We start from the raw sequence: 18405 nt of genomic DNA on the forward strand, positions 1-18405 counted from the left end.
CACGATACATGATAATTTATGTAAAGTTTTTGTATTCATAAAACAGAATTAGAGTACCCTTTAAACTTAATAAAATATTCAAATAAATAATATATTTTTGAATAAATAATTCTAATTCTATTCTATTCTAATTCTATTTAAAAAGAGAATACAAATTGTATTTTTTATTATTTTATTAATTTTAAAGGGTACTATAATTCTATTTTATAAATACAAGAAAGTAGCCCTAAATTCATACATTGTAAAGTTTTTGATATAAACTTATCTCTTAAGTTGCGTTTACACCAAAGTTGTCAACAAAATGTTGCCCTCAAAATTCAAAAAGTTGTCAATTTGTTTTTGTAAGGAACAAGTTGCCGTTCTCAAATGTTGAGCAACAAAAGTTGTCAACATTCTGTTGGCAACTCTTTCAGTGTTTCCCAATCCGAGTGTAAATCATAAATTTTGTTAAAAACAAGGATTTTCAGATGTTGACAACAAAATGTTGCTGTGCAACATTATACACTAAAACAATGCATGTTTTTCGGCCTGACGGATATAGATAGGCAACCTGCACAACACATGTACTATTTTATTGACGTTTTTTCAAGAACTTTAAAACAATGTAATTCTATCGGCCTGAAGGGAATGGATAGGCTACCCGCACAACATGGGTTCTATATATTTTTAGACTGTACCAGAAGAGTAGAAAGTTTATTTTTAGCCTTTGCACAACCTTAAACGAGAATGAACAATAATTGATATTACATCAATAAACCTGTATCAGCTACCGTCTATAGAAGGCATTGATTGACAAGACAGAGAATCGGCAACGTTTTTCTCATATCTTTCTCCAGTGCTGTTACAACGAGGACCTTACTACAGATTCATGAAATAGGTAAATTGATAAAATAAGAAAAATACTACTCACATTGTTCAGTTTAATTTTTGTTTTCATCTTGTCCTGTTTGTAGTGGCCCGAAAGCTGGTAAAGGACGGCCCGGCTTCGTCTACGTCCGTAGTTGGCGGGCGGATCTTCCGGGTCTTCCATGTCTCCAGCGAGATCTAGACAAATAGAAAAATTCATTTTTCAAATTTTTCAAAATGCCATATGTACATGAAATTCTATATCATCCATAGATAAGATGATTCATAGTTGAATACAAGTATCCCACGAAAGGTGTGACAGCGTGAAATATTAATTTTCAAATTTTACAAAATGCTACATGTACATGAAATTCTATATCATCCATAGATAAGATAATTTATAGTTGAATACAAGTATCCCACGAAAGGTGTGACAGCATAAAACCATAGCATCTATATGAATATAAATAAAAATAAAATGTATTAATGATGGCATTATAACAGCCGAAACATGACGTGACAAAATAATTTCAAAAATCATGTTTTTGGACTCGGGGGACCTTGAAACGTATAGAAAACTTGAAATCAGGCAACCTTTACTTTTTGGGAAAGCAATACTTTCCTTACCTATGGTAATAGGGCAAGGAAAGTAAAAAGGGTACTCAGATTTATACTTTTATCTATATTCAAAAGTAGCCCTAAAGAAAAAAGACAATCTGCATGAAATTTGCTATGTAAAATGTCAAGTAAAATTTGGTCATATCAACCTCAGTTTTCGAGATACATCGATTTTTTAAGAACGTCAATAAACAGAAAACTATCAGTCAAAATTTAATTCTGAGAACATGGTTGTAAAGAGGAAGAAACTTTTAATAAGTGTCTTATAACTTGTTCCTTCATTTCACGTTTTAGAACTTCCCATGAGCGCTCAAACAGTTTAAAATATGGCTTTGAACCCGACAAATGTAGTTGAAATCAATCGATTCCTGAAATTATAATTGCAAGTTCATTAGTTCATTTGTTTTTTCGATAATTCTTCAAAGTTATATTTTTAATATGTGAACATTTCCTTCTTTAGTTATAATAATGTAAAATATTTCTTCTATGTTCAGCTTTGAAGCATCTAAATTTGAAAATCTACTCTGTGAAAATACTTGAGGACTGAAAATTTTGTGAATTGAAGAACTACAAGACTTAACGTACTTCGGACTATAGTGGGGTCCACGTTATAATGACAGTATTTGATCAACTTTGGTTTTGCTATCCTTGTCTATCATTCGACATAGCCGGTGGTACTATCCTTTTCAAGGTCCACAACGATGTCAATTATGTTCTTGACAGTGTAGAAATATAATTAATTAATGCAGAGAATCGGCATCGCTATTCTTCTATCTTTATTCCATTTATCCATTGCCATTATAACGTGGACCTCACTATAGGTGTTATCTAAATTTGGGAGAGGAGTAGCACAAGGTTACCTTATTTTTCCTCTCCCTATCATTTTGATAATGTACTTATTGTATAAATGAATAAAGAAAAACGTTCATAAGTGATAATGCGTCAAACGTGTATTTCCTATTCTGTGCAAATGTATAGCCTAAGACAATATTCCTTTACCGATAAGATTATAAGATTATATATCATACTTTTTAGATTATATACTGTATTTTGAATGTTGTGCAGGTCCACAACTAAAGTACGTTGGACTTGAGAATCGATATGAATTTATTTTGATAAGCAGCAAGCTAAAACCCCTGGATGTGTATCACTTCTCACAACAGAATAAAACAAACTTATAATAATTTATTAGAAACAATCTTCTAATAACAATAGATTACATCTTATCAATAACGTTTGAAAACAATCAAACTTATAAGTATAGTTTCTCTGCTCATAGCTACACTGGTATAGTGAGGTCCACGTTATAATGGCAGTGGAGGAAGATAGAAGAACAACGTTGCCGACGTCAATGTCTTCTATAGACGGTATCTGATACAAGGATTATTGATGTGATATTAACGGTTCATTCTCGTCTAAATTAATCAATTATTATAATTTATTCAACAAGAAATTATATTTTTCAATAATTTCATAATGAATTTTCATAATAAATTAAGATGAAATATTTTGTTAATATTGATCCTTCATTGTTAAAAGACGATCCAGCAACAGAGTAAAGCGAGAAAGGGATAGTGTTATACGCTTTGTTGAATGATATAGTGAGGTCCACGTTATAATGACAGTATTTGATAAACTTTGATGTTGCTATCCTTGTCTTTCGTTCGACAAAACAGGTAGTACTATCCTTTTCTAGCTCCACAACGAGGCCAAATATGTTTTTGACGATGTAGAAATATAATAAATTAATTAAGGCAGATAATAGGCAAAGCTGTTCTTCCATCTCTATTCACTGTCATTATAACGAGGACCTCACTATAGCAATATCATTGCCAATCAAACACTGCCATTATAACGTGGACCTCACTATAATACCGTTACAGTATTGCTTCGAATGTTCCACTGAATAACAACGTAGCAACTTCCTCTCCCAAGCACCTCTGGTAGCTCAGTTGGTAGAGCGGTGGACTGTAGTTGGTTACAATATCAGACATCCATAGGTCGCTGGTTCAAATCCGGCCCGGAGGATAATTTTTTTGCAAAGTGAATAAAATTTATAACATTCAAATATGATCGTACAATATTGAAATTCGAAATTTGAATATAGATTTTTGAAATTCACAGTGAAAAAATCTCCTCATGTTTGTAATGCTCCTATTCAATTTATTATTGTGTGTTTATTACGACAGTATTTCCCAATTGATTAATAATTTCAAATTGATAACATCTATTTGCGAAGCATCCTTCAATTCTCAGACTATTGAAAAATAAATTATAAATATTACAAAAAATCCCAAATGAGTAGCGTTTAAGGTAAGTATATAGAAAATTTTAAGGTTTTTTTCTATATTCAGAAATTCACATAAAAATCTCTCAAAAACATTCAAATATTCTTTTACTGTTTTCTTGTTTCTATCCAATCTATTATAGTGTTCATATTCTTATATTCTTATATTCTTTAAAATGTCACAATTTCTATTTCAAATTGATAACATCTATCTACGAGGCATCGATTGATTTTTAGACTATCACAAAAGAATTTTCAAATAATTGGAGTTCATGGTGAAATAATATAGATTTTACAGATTTCTTCCTGTGTATAAAAAAATATCAGAACCTGCAGTGATATTCAGAAATTCTTCCTGCAAAAACTATGATAATATTATATGATACTCTTTGCTAATAGAATTCATGTAAACGAACTTTACAGATTTCTTTCTGTCTATAAAAAAATTAACAAAACCTGCAGTAATATTCAGAAGTTCTTCTTGCAGAAATTATGATAAGTTAATATATGATACTCGTATTAGCATATATATATATTATATTAGCATATATTTTATGTTAATTAAACTAATGTAAACGGATGAGATTCATGTAATAAATGTAATCTATCCATGTAAATAGATGAGATCATTCTATCAGATTCATTCTCTGCAAGCAATACCATTTATCTATCAAGTCATGTCACTTTGAATATAGTGAAATAACAGGACTACAATTTCATTTGAAGCAATACCAGTAACGTTGAAAATCCGATTTGAGAATATTCAATAAGATTTTATTCGCAATAGAGTACTTTGAGAAATATCTTCCATTGAAGTATCGAAGAGTCAGTCACTTTCAATTTATTCTTTGCCTTGTTACTTTGATGTCGAATTTGCTTGTTGCTTACGACAAGAGTAACATTATTTATATTATACTCCCTATTTCTTTTTTGTATGAATAGTCCTAGTTATTCGAACCAGTCAATTAAAAAAAAACGTCTTTAAAGGTTGTGAACGAGTTGTTACTGTATAACGTTTTGATTTTCTGATTGATTTGAATATTCACTTATTTTCCGTTCTTCCCTCCTCATCTTTCTTATCAAAGAAAAATGTTATTCTAAATGAAGAAGACTAAGAAATTGTCAAAAAAACCACAGATTTATTGATACTTGGAAATAGTTTTTACTATTTCCGATTACTATTTACTATTTTACTTTTATAAGTATCAATAAATCTGTGGTTTTTTTGACAATTTCTTAGTCTTTTTCATTTGAAATAACATTTTTACTATTATTGATAATAGAAATATATTTCTAAGTATCAATAAATCTGTGGTTTTTTGACAATTTCTTAGTCTTTTTCATTTGAAATAACATTTTTACTATTATTGATAATAGAAATACATTCCTAAGTATCAATAAATCTGTGGTTTTTGACAATTTCTTAGTCTTTTTCATTTTATATGTTTGATATGAATAATTGCCAAAATATCAACTTCTCAACTACACAAAAAGTGAAATGTTATTTGAATTCTATAACATTTTTACTATTATTGATAATAGAAATACATTTCTAAGTATCAATAAATCTGTGGTTTTTGACAATTTCTTAGTCTTTTTCATTTGATATGTTTGATATGAATAATTGCCAAAATATCAACTTCTCAACTACACAAAAAGTGAAATGTTATTTGAATTCTATTCCCATTATTCTTCTTCTCTTCCTCCATACTTGAAAAATAAAGGAGATAAGCTTGTGGTTGATTTTTGGCTCAACATTTTCTTTTTAATCCAATATTATTGAAATTATTAAGCTTTCAAGTGTTTTTTCGGCTTTCTAAGAAGAATTCCAAATTCAAAATGGTTATCGCTTGTCAATTATTATTTTCAAGGAGTATTCTCGGACTAGAAATGTGCGTGACATACACATATCCTCTTGGACTTCATTACCATTGAAATCTGAAAGAAGAATAGTACAAGCCAAGCTTAGTTTTCCTATTTTAGATTATGATATCTATCATTATAGATCATTTTAAGAATTATTGTTTTATATAGATCCTCTTCTTCTTATCTGATCAACGTTTCTCTAAAACTCCATTTCATTCTATTTCTCACTCATACATTAGGCATATACTTCATGACTTCTTCCTAAGATACTCAAGTTTTTCTCTCTCTTGCTCCTAAATCCCCTCTCCCACCTTCGACCATGTATATATGGTCCAAGTCTCCCACTATCCACTCCTTCCAAACTTTTCTTTCTATTCTCCTTCTCCTTCTTCCGACTCCTCCATCATTCGTTTTTTTCATTTCCGGTGTAAGTTTTCCACTCTTATTTTCTCCGTATTTTACGCACAATGAAACCGTGTGTGAAAACTCTTCTCCACAAAATGGGGTCTCTTTCTTTCGATTCTGTTATCTTTCTTATTCCTGTTATTCTTCCGTTACAGCACACTACTCTATCCGTCACTTCTCCCTCTTCTTCTAGCTCTCGTATTTCTCCTTCCACTTTTTCTTTTTCTTTTTTTCTCTTTTTCCTGTTCTTCTTCTTCTTCTTCTTCTAATTCTTCTTCTTCTTCTTCTTCTTCTTCTTCTCATTCTTCTTCTTCTTCTCCATCTTCCTCCCATATCATCTACTCATCATCATTATCATCTTTCTTTTTCTTTGTCATACTTATCTCATTTTTGTCTGCCCTCATTACCACCTTTTTCCTACTGGTCCATACCTTCCTATCTCTCCCCGTTCATCACCACCACCTCCAGCTCTTCTTTTTCTCTTCATTCTTCTTCTTCTTCTACTTTTGTCACACCCTTTATTCTCTTTGTTATTGTCATCTTTCCATTCATAATCTTCTTCTACTTAGTCGAGCGAATAGTCCTCTAGTTTTGTGTTGATGGTCGTTGTAAGTGCTGTCACCTACCGACTACTGTGTCAAACAGCTTCGACCAATCACAAGCGAGGACGATGAATGCAGATGAACTCGCCAATTCTCGATTCTGATTGGACGACGCACAATGTAGACGCCATTTTGTGAGTTCAACTCCAATATTTTGAATAATTTACTTGCATTATTCTTCTCATTTTTTCAGAATAAATGAGAGGAGAAAAGAGATAAACTTATGCCATTAAAGCGAAAAGTTTCATCCCGATATGTGTCTTTGGAAACAATATAGTGGAGCAGAGAGGTAATAAAACTAAATAGATTTACTGGATGGAGCAGAAAGAAGACGAAAAGTGGGCAGAGAAAAAGAAGAAGAAGAAGAAGGAGGAGAAGAAGAAGAAGAAGAAGAAGAAGAAGAAGAAGAAGAAGAAGAAGAAGAAGAAGAAGAAGAAGAAGAAGAAGAAGAGAAGAAGAAGAAGAAGAGAAGAAGAAGAAGAAGAAGAAGAAGAAGAAGAAGAAGAAGAAGAAGAAGAAGAAGAAGAAGGAAAAGAAGAAAAAGAAGAAGAAGAAGAGAGAAGCAAAGGGCAAAAGGCCATAGGGTTACAGAGCAAGGTCTTCTCTAGCTCAACTTTTTCCAGATGTAAAACTACAAGCTGTGCTGGTGAAGATATCAGAACAATTTAGAATGACTGCTCCCTTGCTTCTTCAATATTATAACTTCTTCTCTTTTCTCTAGTCTTCTTCTTCTTCTTCTTCTTCTTCATCTCTCTCCAACCTTCTTCATCTTCCATATTCTCAATTATTCCCGATGCCGCAAAATCTCTTAGCCTATTTTCTCGTACAAGTTGTGATCAAGCAACGTACTTAAATTTGTACTCTGCTGCCAGAAAGTGGAGAATTTTTCCCTTCTTCTTCTCCTTCTTATCCCTATCCTTTTTCCCCTCATTCTTCTTCTTCTTCTTCTTCTTCTTCTTCTTCTTCTTCTTCAACATCTTTTCCTTCCTCTTCGAGCGAAAGTTTCTCTTGTTCTGTGTTTCACATTGTAAGTGCTGCCACCTACCGACTACTGTGTCTAATAGCTTCAACCAATCACAAGCGTGAACAATGCATGCAGTAAGCCTGCACGCCCATTCTCGATTCTGATTGGTCGACGTTGTAGTCTGCTCAAAGTAGACGCCATTTTGCTAGTCCACCTTTGCAATGTTTTCGATTTGTTTTCAGCTGTGAATAAAAAATAGTGAGTAGGTTTTTGATTTTGTATTAAACTTTTTTAAATAAGTGCAATATTTCTAAAGTTTTTAATTTATTGTGATATATTCTGTGATTCATTTAGAGTATAAAATCAACCTTCAAAATTCAAAATTTTAAATCATCATTCCTGGACCAAAGATCAAGTGACGAAGCAGTGTGTGATTACATAACCTTATCTTTTGGACAATATTAACATTTTATCAAAATTTTTGGAGAGAAATAGTACAGGCTCAGCCTAGTTTTTCCTCCAATGTCATAATTGTATTATGATTATAGTATTTTATACAATAAATAATAAATAAAATAAATGATGTTTTGAATTATCTCTTTGCATTAGTATGCCTTATTGACCAATACATGAATACTTATCATCGGTCTTGAACCGAATTCTAATTTATATTATTAAATTACATTAAAAAAAATAAAATGAATTTGTACTTTCCAAACAGAGTAGAAGAATCCTTTCGTCTTCTCACCTCCTCTTCTTCATCCTTTTCTTCTTCTTCTTCTTCCACTACTTCTCCCACTCCTTCTACTATTCCTTCTTTCCCAGTCATCTTCGTTTTGTTCTTCTTGTGGTTCTTTTTCTTCTCCTTCTTGCTCAATTCTCCTTTGCTTAGTCTCGTTTTCTTGTTCTCCGTTCTTTCTCCAGCAATATCTCCTCCTTCCATCATCATCATCATCATCATCATCATCATCATCATCATCACATCATCATCATCATCATCATCATCATCTTCTTCTTCTTCTTCTTCTTCTTCTTCTTCTTCTTCTTCTTCTTCACATTCTTCTTTTTCTCCTGTTACTCCTTCTTCTTCTTCATCTTCTCAATTTTCTCCTGCTACTTCTACTTCTCCGTCTTCTACCACTCTTCTTAATGTTGTTGAAAGTAGGCCATCAAAAATCTCAGTTCAAGTTCCATTAAGTTAAGTTCAAAAGTAGTACACTAGTACAGTATCATTGTCTGTGGTATGATTCACCTTAACCTGTCACCATTGGTAGAATGCTACCCATTGATATTCCACTATTACTAGTGATGCTGATAGTTCAAACTGAATTTCGCCATAGAGGTACTCCCTCGTTATCTTGAATTGTCTCTTTGCTACGAGTAGAAACCGTTCATTAACCAGAGTAATATTGTCTGAGTTCCCGTTTTACTACATCTTCTAACTTCAATACTATTTAAACTCCAGTATATTATATTAACTTCGAGTAGTGTTATTTAGAAGAGTCTTTTTAAAAATAATTGTTATGTCTCGTACATGAATAGAATTTTTAAATACTACTGCAATTGTAGTATTTATATTAATGTCTAAGTCGTGTAGTAACATTAAATAAGTCTTGAATGAAAAAGACTAAGAAATTGTCAAAAAACCACTGATTTATTGATAATTAGAAAGACCGGTACATTATAAACCTACTATGTTCTGAATTTCGTCAGAATCGTTAGAGCCGATTTCGAGATCCGGTGAAATACAAACATATAAACAAATAAACATCTCTTTTTGTGTAGTTGAGAAGTTGATATTGTGGTAATTATTCATATTGAATGAAAAAGACTAAGAAATTGTCAAAAAAACCACAGATTTATTGATACTTAGAAAGACCGGTTTCGGTTATTACACCATTGTCAATCTCTGATAAACTGTCTATCAGTTTCAGATTTCTGAAACTGTCTATCAGTTTATCAGAGATTGACAATGGTGTAATAACCGAAACCGGTCTTTCTAATTATCAATAAATCAGTGGTTTTTTGACAATTTCTTAGTCTTTTTCATTCAATATGAATAATTACCACAATATCAACTTCTCAACTACACAAAAAGTTAAATAAGTCTAGTTCAAGATACTGTAATCATGAACCGAAAGACAATTTCAATGTTGATGAAACTGGTATATTCTACAAATGTTTGCCCAATCCTATACTATTAAACGAGCAATTTCTGTTTAGATGTTTAGATTGAATGAAAAAGACTAAGAAATTGTCAAAAACCACAGATTTATTGATACTTAGAAAGACCGGTTTCGGTTATTACACCATTGTCAATCTCTGATAAACTGTCTATCAGTTTCAGATGTCTGAAACTGTCTATCAGTTTATCAGAGATTGACAATGGTGTAATAACCGAAACCGGTCTTTCTAAGTATCAATAAATCAGTGGTTTTTTGACAATTTCTTAGTCTTTTTCATTCAATATGAATAATCACCACAATATCAACTTCTCAACTACACAAAAAGAGATGTTTAGATGTTTATATGTTTGTATTTCACCGGATCTCGAAAACGGCTTTAACGATTCTGACGAAATTCAGAACATAGTAGGTTTATAATATAAATATTCAATTGCACTAGGTCTCATCCCTGGGAAAACTCGCTTAAGGACATGAAAAGGATAATTATTATTCATCCTTGGAAAAACAGCTGATAATAATTATTTCGTATTTTTTGATGATGGAAGTGAGTGAGCTAGTTCATGTGTGTGGGACTGTGTCAAAATTATGACTCAGCTGTTGAACTTTTGTAAACATTCAATCAGGGGTTATTTTCAATCCGGATTAATTCCAGTAGATCCATCTTTTTGATATGGTCTTCTCTGATTTGGTTCACGTGAAATTATTCAGGATTGAAATTTAACCTGCTTTTGTGCAACCGGGCCTTTGTGAGGGAAATTTTTGCATTTCTCTGAGAATTAATCTCAATTTACTGTGATTAGGTAGAACATTTCTGTATGAACTATGAATGTTATTATAATTTCTTCTTTCGTGATGAATTTTTTAAGCTTTCGTACTCCAGAGCGAAGCTCTGTACCCGATATTAGCACACTAACTACCGCCCAAATAATTCAATTACCGTATTTGATATATTTTAAGATCCATAAGATTGTGGCAGTTTCACTGATAGAACAACCTCTCAATAACGAATACTTCTCTGCAGCGAATTTTTTCTCGGGATAATAAATTGACTTCGCTATAGAGAGGTTCAACTGTTAATCTAATGTCTCGTACAGAATCGAATTTTCCAATACTATTCTAATTGCAGTATTATATTGATGTCAATGTCGAGAAGTAAAATTAAAAAGTCTAGTTCAAAATTAGTCTAATGTCTCGTACATGGAACGAATTTTGATTTCATAGAATAGCAATCACATAATAATTATCTTTTTCTACTTAATAGGGGTTTCAGGTATGCTAATGGCGCTTCAGTATTATAACTATAGTGAGGTCCACGTTATAATGGCAGTGGAGAAAGATAAGAGAAAAACGTTGCCGATCCTCTGTCTTGTCAATGCCTTCTATAGACGTTAGCTGATACAGGTTTATTGATGCAATATTAAAACTGTTCAATCTAGTTTAAATTAATCAATTTTGTATATTATTAAGCAGCAAGAAATTATATTTTTCAATAATTGCTTAATGAATTATCATAATTTTAGATGAAATATTTTGTTAATTAATTATTAATTCTACATTGTTAAAAGATGTTCTGGCAACATAGCTTAGCGAGAAAGAGATAGTGCTATCCGCTTTGTTGAATGATAGACAAGGATTGCAATACCATTACTAATCAAACACTGCTATTATAACGTGGAAATATTGTAAGATGAAATATTTCGTCAATTAATTATTAATTCTACATTGTTAAAAGACGATCTGGCAACATAGCTTAGCGAGAAAGAGATAGCACTATCCGCTTTGTTGAATGATAGACAAGGATAGCAATACCATTGCTAATCAAACACTGTCATTATAACGTGGACCTCACTATACGTAACTATTTCAAAAATCAATGATTTGATTCATTTCTGATTCTCATAAAACCAATTCTGACAGCTTGTTGTGAATTTTACTTGAGAATTACAAATACTTAGGACTTCTATAATGTATTTTGCGATAGAAAATGATGCTCACCACTGTCAGAATGCTTGAAGTTGTCAAGCTCCTCCATCTTGGAGCGGGTGATGTCCTTATGGGAGGCCAGAAACAGAACCACCTCTCTCTTTTCATTCTTGATCGGAACAATGTCCAGTAGGCACCAAAATGGCGTTCCTAAAACAAAAAACAAACAGATTCATCATTAAAGATTGAAAATATTGGTAAAAAAATATATAGCACTCGATTGTTATGATATCTATGCAGTACTATAATAAAGGAAAGAACTGTCTTACACAGTTACGGGATAGAAAAATTATTTATCTCTTTTCCGTATAGGGCTACTTTTTATAGAAATAGAAAGAAAAATAAGAATCTCAGTACCCTTTTTGAATTATTTAATCACAATATGTTTCGGAAAATGGCATCAATGTTGAAACATGTTGTGATTGAATAATTCAAAAAGGGTACTGAGATTTTTATTTTTATTTCTATTTCTAGGAAAATTATGTTTGACGCATCATCACGTCTGAAGTACAAGACTGATCAACTTGAAATTTTGCTAATAGATTCCTAATCAACCGATGATGGTTTTAGGCCTATTTTCAATTATTTGATATTCCATTACGTCAAGTTGTCAGTTTGTCAAGTTTTCAATAAGACCCTTGCGGAGCACGGGTTACTTGCTAGTCTATCATAAATAGAACTAAAAATACTCACTTTTCCAAAAATTATTGAAACAGATTACAAGATATATAGCTACTAGCGCTTTCAATTGTATTAATGAGTTGAAACTAGTTGTGACTGAAAAACGGTACTTGATAACGTCTTCTTCTGTGTTTCAGAAACAAACAAACCTGTTCTCAAAAGTGAGTTTGGAGTTCAGAATTCGTTTTGAAGTTCAATCATTTCCGCCTTTAAAAATTGAATTACTCAAGTATTTTTTGAATGTAGGCCTATCTCATTGTTTCGAGATTGATGATTTCACTCTATATACACTCATGAAGAGACTTTCGTGGTCATGGCGTGTTTGTGGCGCAGAAGTCTGTACAAATCATGATGAGGAAACTTTGCTTCCACTTTTAAACAAGTAGTTTCATTCACACGTAGCTCATTTTCCAATAACTCTATTTCCATGAAATTTGTTGAATGACAATATTTTGGAATTTTTCCATAACTGGAAAAATACAGTTTTTTTTTGTCACACAGTTTTATTTTGATTTTATTTTATAATTATCCATGTAATAATTGTTATGCCACATATTAATGTCTAATAAATGTGGATGTGACAAAATAAAACACAGTTTTAGACATTTATTGGACCGTTTTTGAACTATTTTCAACGATATTACAGTCTAATATCTTTGAATATTAGTTATTAAAACTAGTACTAACTAGCGCTTTCGGATTTTTAGAATCCATTTTCAACACTGATTCTAAAAATCCGAAAGCGCTTCACAGAGAGTACCAGTTTTAATAACTAATATTCAAAGATATTAGACTGCAGTGTAGTCAAATATAGTTCAAAAACGGATCATTACTTGCAGCTCGTCATGGATAATGAAATAGATGAGTATTTATTAGACATTAATAATTATTACATGGACGTGACAAGTGCTTTATTTTGTCACATCCACATTTATTAGACATTAATATGTGACATTAATAATATTATTAAATGGATGTGACAAAATAGAACTGTATTTTTCCAACTCTATCTTCCATTATTGCATTATCATCAGTAGCTGCTTGTCAGAAATTATTCAAATTCTCATCAACGACAGCAATAATTATTATAGAGTGCCCAATATTTGTCCTTCTCTGGTCATGATCACAGCACAGCCCCACCATCTATTTGACCTCTCTAATTATCTAGTGTTCACTGCTCACTGAATAGGGCAGCCGTGTCGGAAATAGCCTCAGGGCAACTCGAGTGAGATTCACTTCAAACTGACACCATCTGTTAAATGGGCAGTATTGATGTTATTCATAAGAAATGCTGACTATTTGTAGTGAATATCTACTACAGATGACGTCATTTGATTGGAAATTTAGACAGTGTTGTTGTTGCTTTGGGTCCATCATTAGCTATCTATCTCAATCATTATCATTCATCATATTCATCATTACATTATAATGATTAGATAGATGATAGATAATTTACAATGTAAATATTGATGACTTTAGTTCATTACTATGTTAAGATGTTTAATAGTTCATTACTACTTGTTGTTAAGGTGTTTTTTCGCAGTGATCCTATAATAATAATAATAATAATAATAATGATAATAATAATAATAATAATAACAATAATAATAATAATAATATCGAGTGACCTGGCTGGCTCAGGTCTGGTGTCAGAGTTTTCAGGTTGCAGCTGATCAATTTCAGGGCCTCTGACATGACCTAACGACTGCTGTTCTAGTGATCCTATTATATTAAGCGAGCAATTTCTGTATATATTTTTATATCTGATTATTTATGTTTAACGGATCTTCTAACGATTTTCACGAAATTTGGAGCATAGTAGGTTTATGATATAAAAATTCGATTGCACTAGGTCTCATCCCTGTGAAAACTCGCTGAAGGACATTAAAACGATAATTCATCCTTAGAAAAACAGCTGAGACTTCCGTCGTCTGTGGATAGTAAAAGTGAGTGAGCGAGTGCCTCTGTGGAAAAACAAAATATCTCATCCCCAAAATTCATAAACTGACGTATAGCCAGCCGTAAAATATAAACACGACCTAAAAGATAAATAAACCTTAAGGATTTGAAAGGTAAAATTATCCATAGTTGATCAAAAATAGTAATCATATTTAAAATGAAAACATATTTTTGCGATGTTTCCAAATTCATCAAAAAAGTTCATTTTTCTTTTAATCCTTCAACCATAAAACTTTTTTTAGCAGATGCACTCAGCTGCTGGGTTTTGGGCTGTGCATATAAAGGTGCGTACAGATTTACGCGCCGCGAACATGAGCAATTCACTTTCAATCAGCTGATGCCAAGCTTTTTTATATCTAATCTTATACCGTTTCTGTAAAAATACAGATATAGTCAGCTGATTAAAAGTGAATTGTTCATGTTCGTGGCGCGTATATCTGTACGCACCTTCAGTTCTTCCCCAATCAATTTTAAGAATTGTGTTTTGTATATCAATAAATAAAATAACGAGCGATTGTTAAAATAAATCAAATTGGTTATGTTAATTGAAGGTCAGATTGGACAGTTTAAAATTAATAAATACATAATACAGTTTTTACTAATCTAAGAAAGTGTTAGTTGAATTTTTGTCATGTATGGGACAAATTCAAGTCGATAAATTCATACCTAATAGAATTTCTTCAATACTGGAAAAGCTGTAGCTAAATTACTCACAATACTCGTGACAATTTCAAGCCGATAAATTCATCATAGAATTTCTTTCAATCCGCGAAAATTTGAGCCAAATTTCTGCCATTGGTTGTAAAATCCCAAATCGTTTCATTCAACATGAATTTCTATCTACTCTGAAACGATTCAAGCCAATTCGTAAGAGAAATCTGTTGAACGTTCCTAAAATAATTCGAATCCAAGGCATTGAAACAGAAGGAATTTTCAACTACTGAGGAAAGTGGATTTTGTTGATGCCGAAATCATTTCTCTTGCGAAAAACCTAATCAAACAGAAAGGATATAGAGGCGTCTCTTACAGAAATCAAAAGCTCTGCGTTCTCTGTCCTGTCTCACTCACTTTTTCTCTGTCTCTCCTGTTTGCGGTCTCTATCCTTCTCTCTCTCGTTCTTTAACCTAGTCTCTCAGTCTCTAGCCTAGTCATTCTCACTCTCTCTCCTCTTTTCGGTCTCTATCCTAGTCTCTCTCTCACTCCCTCACTCTTTCTCACTCACCCTGCCTCTCTCTAATTCATCCATAATTTTGCTGTATTGTAAGCTATTGTATATAAGTGTATAAGCCAGTATATATTGTAATCTACATAAATAAAGTACTCAATCAATCAATCAATCAATCAATCTATCATTCCCTCTCACTCTCCCTCTTCTTTGCATTTTCTGTCCTAGTCTTTCCTTATTCTCTGTCCTTGTTATTGAAAAGCAGTCTTTTCACTTTTGCACCAACACCCGACTTTTTAACATCGAAAATTGCTAGGAAATTGAGAGGGGAACAATGGAAGAAGAGGGAAAAAGAGGTAGAGGAGAAGAGTAAAAGAGAGATGAAAGAGATGTGGGATGGAGAATATAAGGGGTTTGAGGATTGGAGAAGAGGAAACAGAAGGAAGAAGAGCAGTAGAGGGAGGATGAGGAGAAGTATGTATTCTTTAGGAGAAGGAAGAAAGTATAAGGAATTTGAGGATTGGAAAAGGAGCAGCTGGAAAAAAAGAAGAAATAGGAAGATGAGGAGTAATGGGAGGAGAAGGAAAATGTGGAGGGAAATAAAGAAAGGAGATAGAAGAGGAGATTGAGCAGGAGAAGGAGGAGGAGGAGCAGGAGGTGGAAAAGTTGGAGAAGGAAAACAAGAGGGAAGAAGAAGAAGAAGAAGAGAAGAAGAGAAGAAGAGAAGAAGAAGAGAAGAAGAAGAGAAGAAGAAGAAGAAGAAGAGAAGAAGAAGAAGAAGAAGAAGAAGAAGAAGAAGAAGAAGAAGAAGAAGAAGAAGAAGAAGAAGAAGAAGAAGAAGAGAAGAAGAAGAAGAAGAAGAAGAAGAAGAAGAAGAAGAAGAAGAAGAAGAAGAAGAAGAAGAAGAAGAAGAAGAAACAACCGCTTTTTTGGACTGTATCCTACAAGAAGAAGCAGCCAAACTGAACATATGCAAGCATCACTATAAGAAGCAGGAACAGACAGTTCATTTTACGCTAGATAAACACACAACCCATGTAAATGCTACTATAGTCAGGTCCACGTTATAATGGCAGTGTTTGCTCAGCAATGAATGCTATTGCTATCCTTGTGTATCATTCAACAAAGCAGATAGCGCTATCTCTTTCTCGCTTTTGCTCTGTTGCCAGATCGTCTTTTAACAATGTAGAATTAATAATCAATTAACAAAATATTTCATCTTGATTATGAAAATTCATCATGAAATTATTGAAGAATATAATTTCTTGCTTAATAAAGAGTAATTGATTATTTTAAACTGGAATGAACAGTTAACATTACACCAATAAACAGGTAACAGCTACTGTCTATATTTTATTATTTATTTATTATTTTACAAAGGCGACTTTCTAGAAGTATTTTAGGCCTAGGTGATGATGGATGAATTTATTTATTTATTTATTTATATATTTATTCAATAATTCAGAATTACCCAACTTACAGAAAAGTACTACAGGCTTATAAGCCCAAAACGGTTCCAATTCTAATTTATACAACAGTCTAAATGTAGTTAGGTTATGTATCACTTCAAAATTCTTCAATTCACAATTCAAAACATAATTCATCATACACAAATCATTTTTAAATAAAAAATCTGGTGTGGTACACTCACACAACTTTCCTTGCTCATATTTGAAACTACGATCAGACTTTTGTATATGTGTATATATAATTGTTCTCAGAGTACTTTTTCCTTTTTGTAAATTGTGAAATTCGATGATTTTTTTAGTCGTCATTTTTTAAAGTCGTCAAAACAGCTGTTCTACATATGAAATATCTCGACTATGTGTTCTTTTTATGAACTGTGCTACCTACCTATTTCATGCACGAGAAGAAGGTTACAAAGTCCATTTCTCAAGGATGGGGTGGACCCCCATTAGTTTCCCAGTAAGGAGACTCATGCCAGTTGATAGAGCTGATAAATAACTATACAGAGTATGAATTTGAAAAAAACCGGTCAAGTTATTTGAGAAAATCGTGGAAAACTTGGTTTTTTTAGTAATTATCCGCCATTTTTCTCAAGAATATTACGGAGCTCCTGCAATTTTCCCAGAAATGAGACTCATGTCAGTTGATAGGGCTTATAAATAGCTATCCATGGTATGAATTTGAAGAAAATCGTTAGAGCCATTTTCGAGAAAACCGTGAATAACATGGTTTTTTAGTGATTATCCGCCATTTTTCACAAGAATATTACGGAGCTCCTGCAATTTTCCCAGAAATGAGACTCATGTCAGTTGATAGAGCTTATAAATAGCTATCCATGGTATAAATTTGAATAAAATCGTTAGAGCCGTTTTTGAGAAAACCGTGAAAAACATGGTTTTTTAGTAATTATCCGCCATTTTTTCCGCCAATTTGAATTCAATTTTATTGAATTTCTTATTGTCAGATCCTCATGGTATAAGGACCTCAAGTTTAAAATTTCAAGTCAATCGGTTGATTAGGAATGGAGTTATCGTGTTCACAGACATACACACATACACACACACACACACACAGACCAACACCCAAAAATCATGTTTTTGGACTCAGTGGACCTTGAAACGTATAGAAAACTTGAAATTAGGGTACCTTAATTTTTTTTGGAAAGCAATACTTCCCTTACCTATGGTAATAGGGCAAGGAAAGTAAAAATAGTATTAAATTGAATTAAATTAATTACAAATAGTTGTAAAATTCCAATTTTTGAAAAAACTAGGAAATTTTGAGACCGAAAAGACAAACACACTATTCATAATATTATCTTATCACAGCCGAATGAAGGCATTGAAAAGACAGAGGATCGGCAACGTTGTTCTGCT

The 18405-nt window shown here is 32.4% G+C and overlaps 1 protein-coding gene and 1 non-coding gene across 5 annotated transcripts in view; one reads left to right on the forward strand and one right to left on the reverse strand.

Annotated features, from left to right (window-relative positions):
- Positions 1 to 18405, reverse strand: part of LOC111053224 (potassium voltage-gated channel subfamily H member 8) — a 322102-nt gene that overhangs the window by 46516 nt on the left and 257181 nt on the right. For all 4 annotated transcript variants that reach the window (XM_039436822.1, XM_039436819.1, XM_039436820.1 and 1 more), the window contains 2 exons: positions 11770 to 11907; positions 911 to 1044 (listed from right to left, as the gene is read on the reverse strand). In XM_039436822.1, coding sequence (XP_039292756.1) covers positions 911 to 1044; positions 11770 to 11907 — 272 coding nt within the window. The remainder of the gene's footprint in view (positions 1 to 910; positions 1045 to 11769; positions 11908 to 18405) is intronic.
- On the forward strand, positions 3402 to 3492 carry Trnay-gua. The gene is given in 2 exon segments: positions 3402 to 3438; positions 3457 to 3492. It is a non-coding gene; the product is annotated as a tRNA-Tyr (tRNA).

Source organism: Nilaparvata lugens, chromosome 10 (genome assembly GCF_014356525.2).
Source record: "Nilaparvata lugens isolate BPH chromosome 10, ASM1435652v1, whole genome shotgun sequence".
In the NCBI taxonomy this organism is placed as follows: domain Eukaryota; kingdom Metazoa; phylum Arthropoda; class Insecta; order Hemiptera; family Delphacidae; genus Nilaparvata; species Nilaparvata lugens.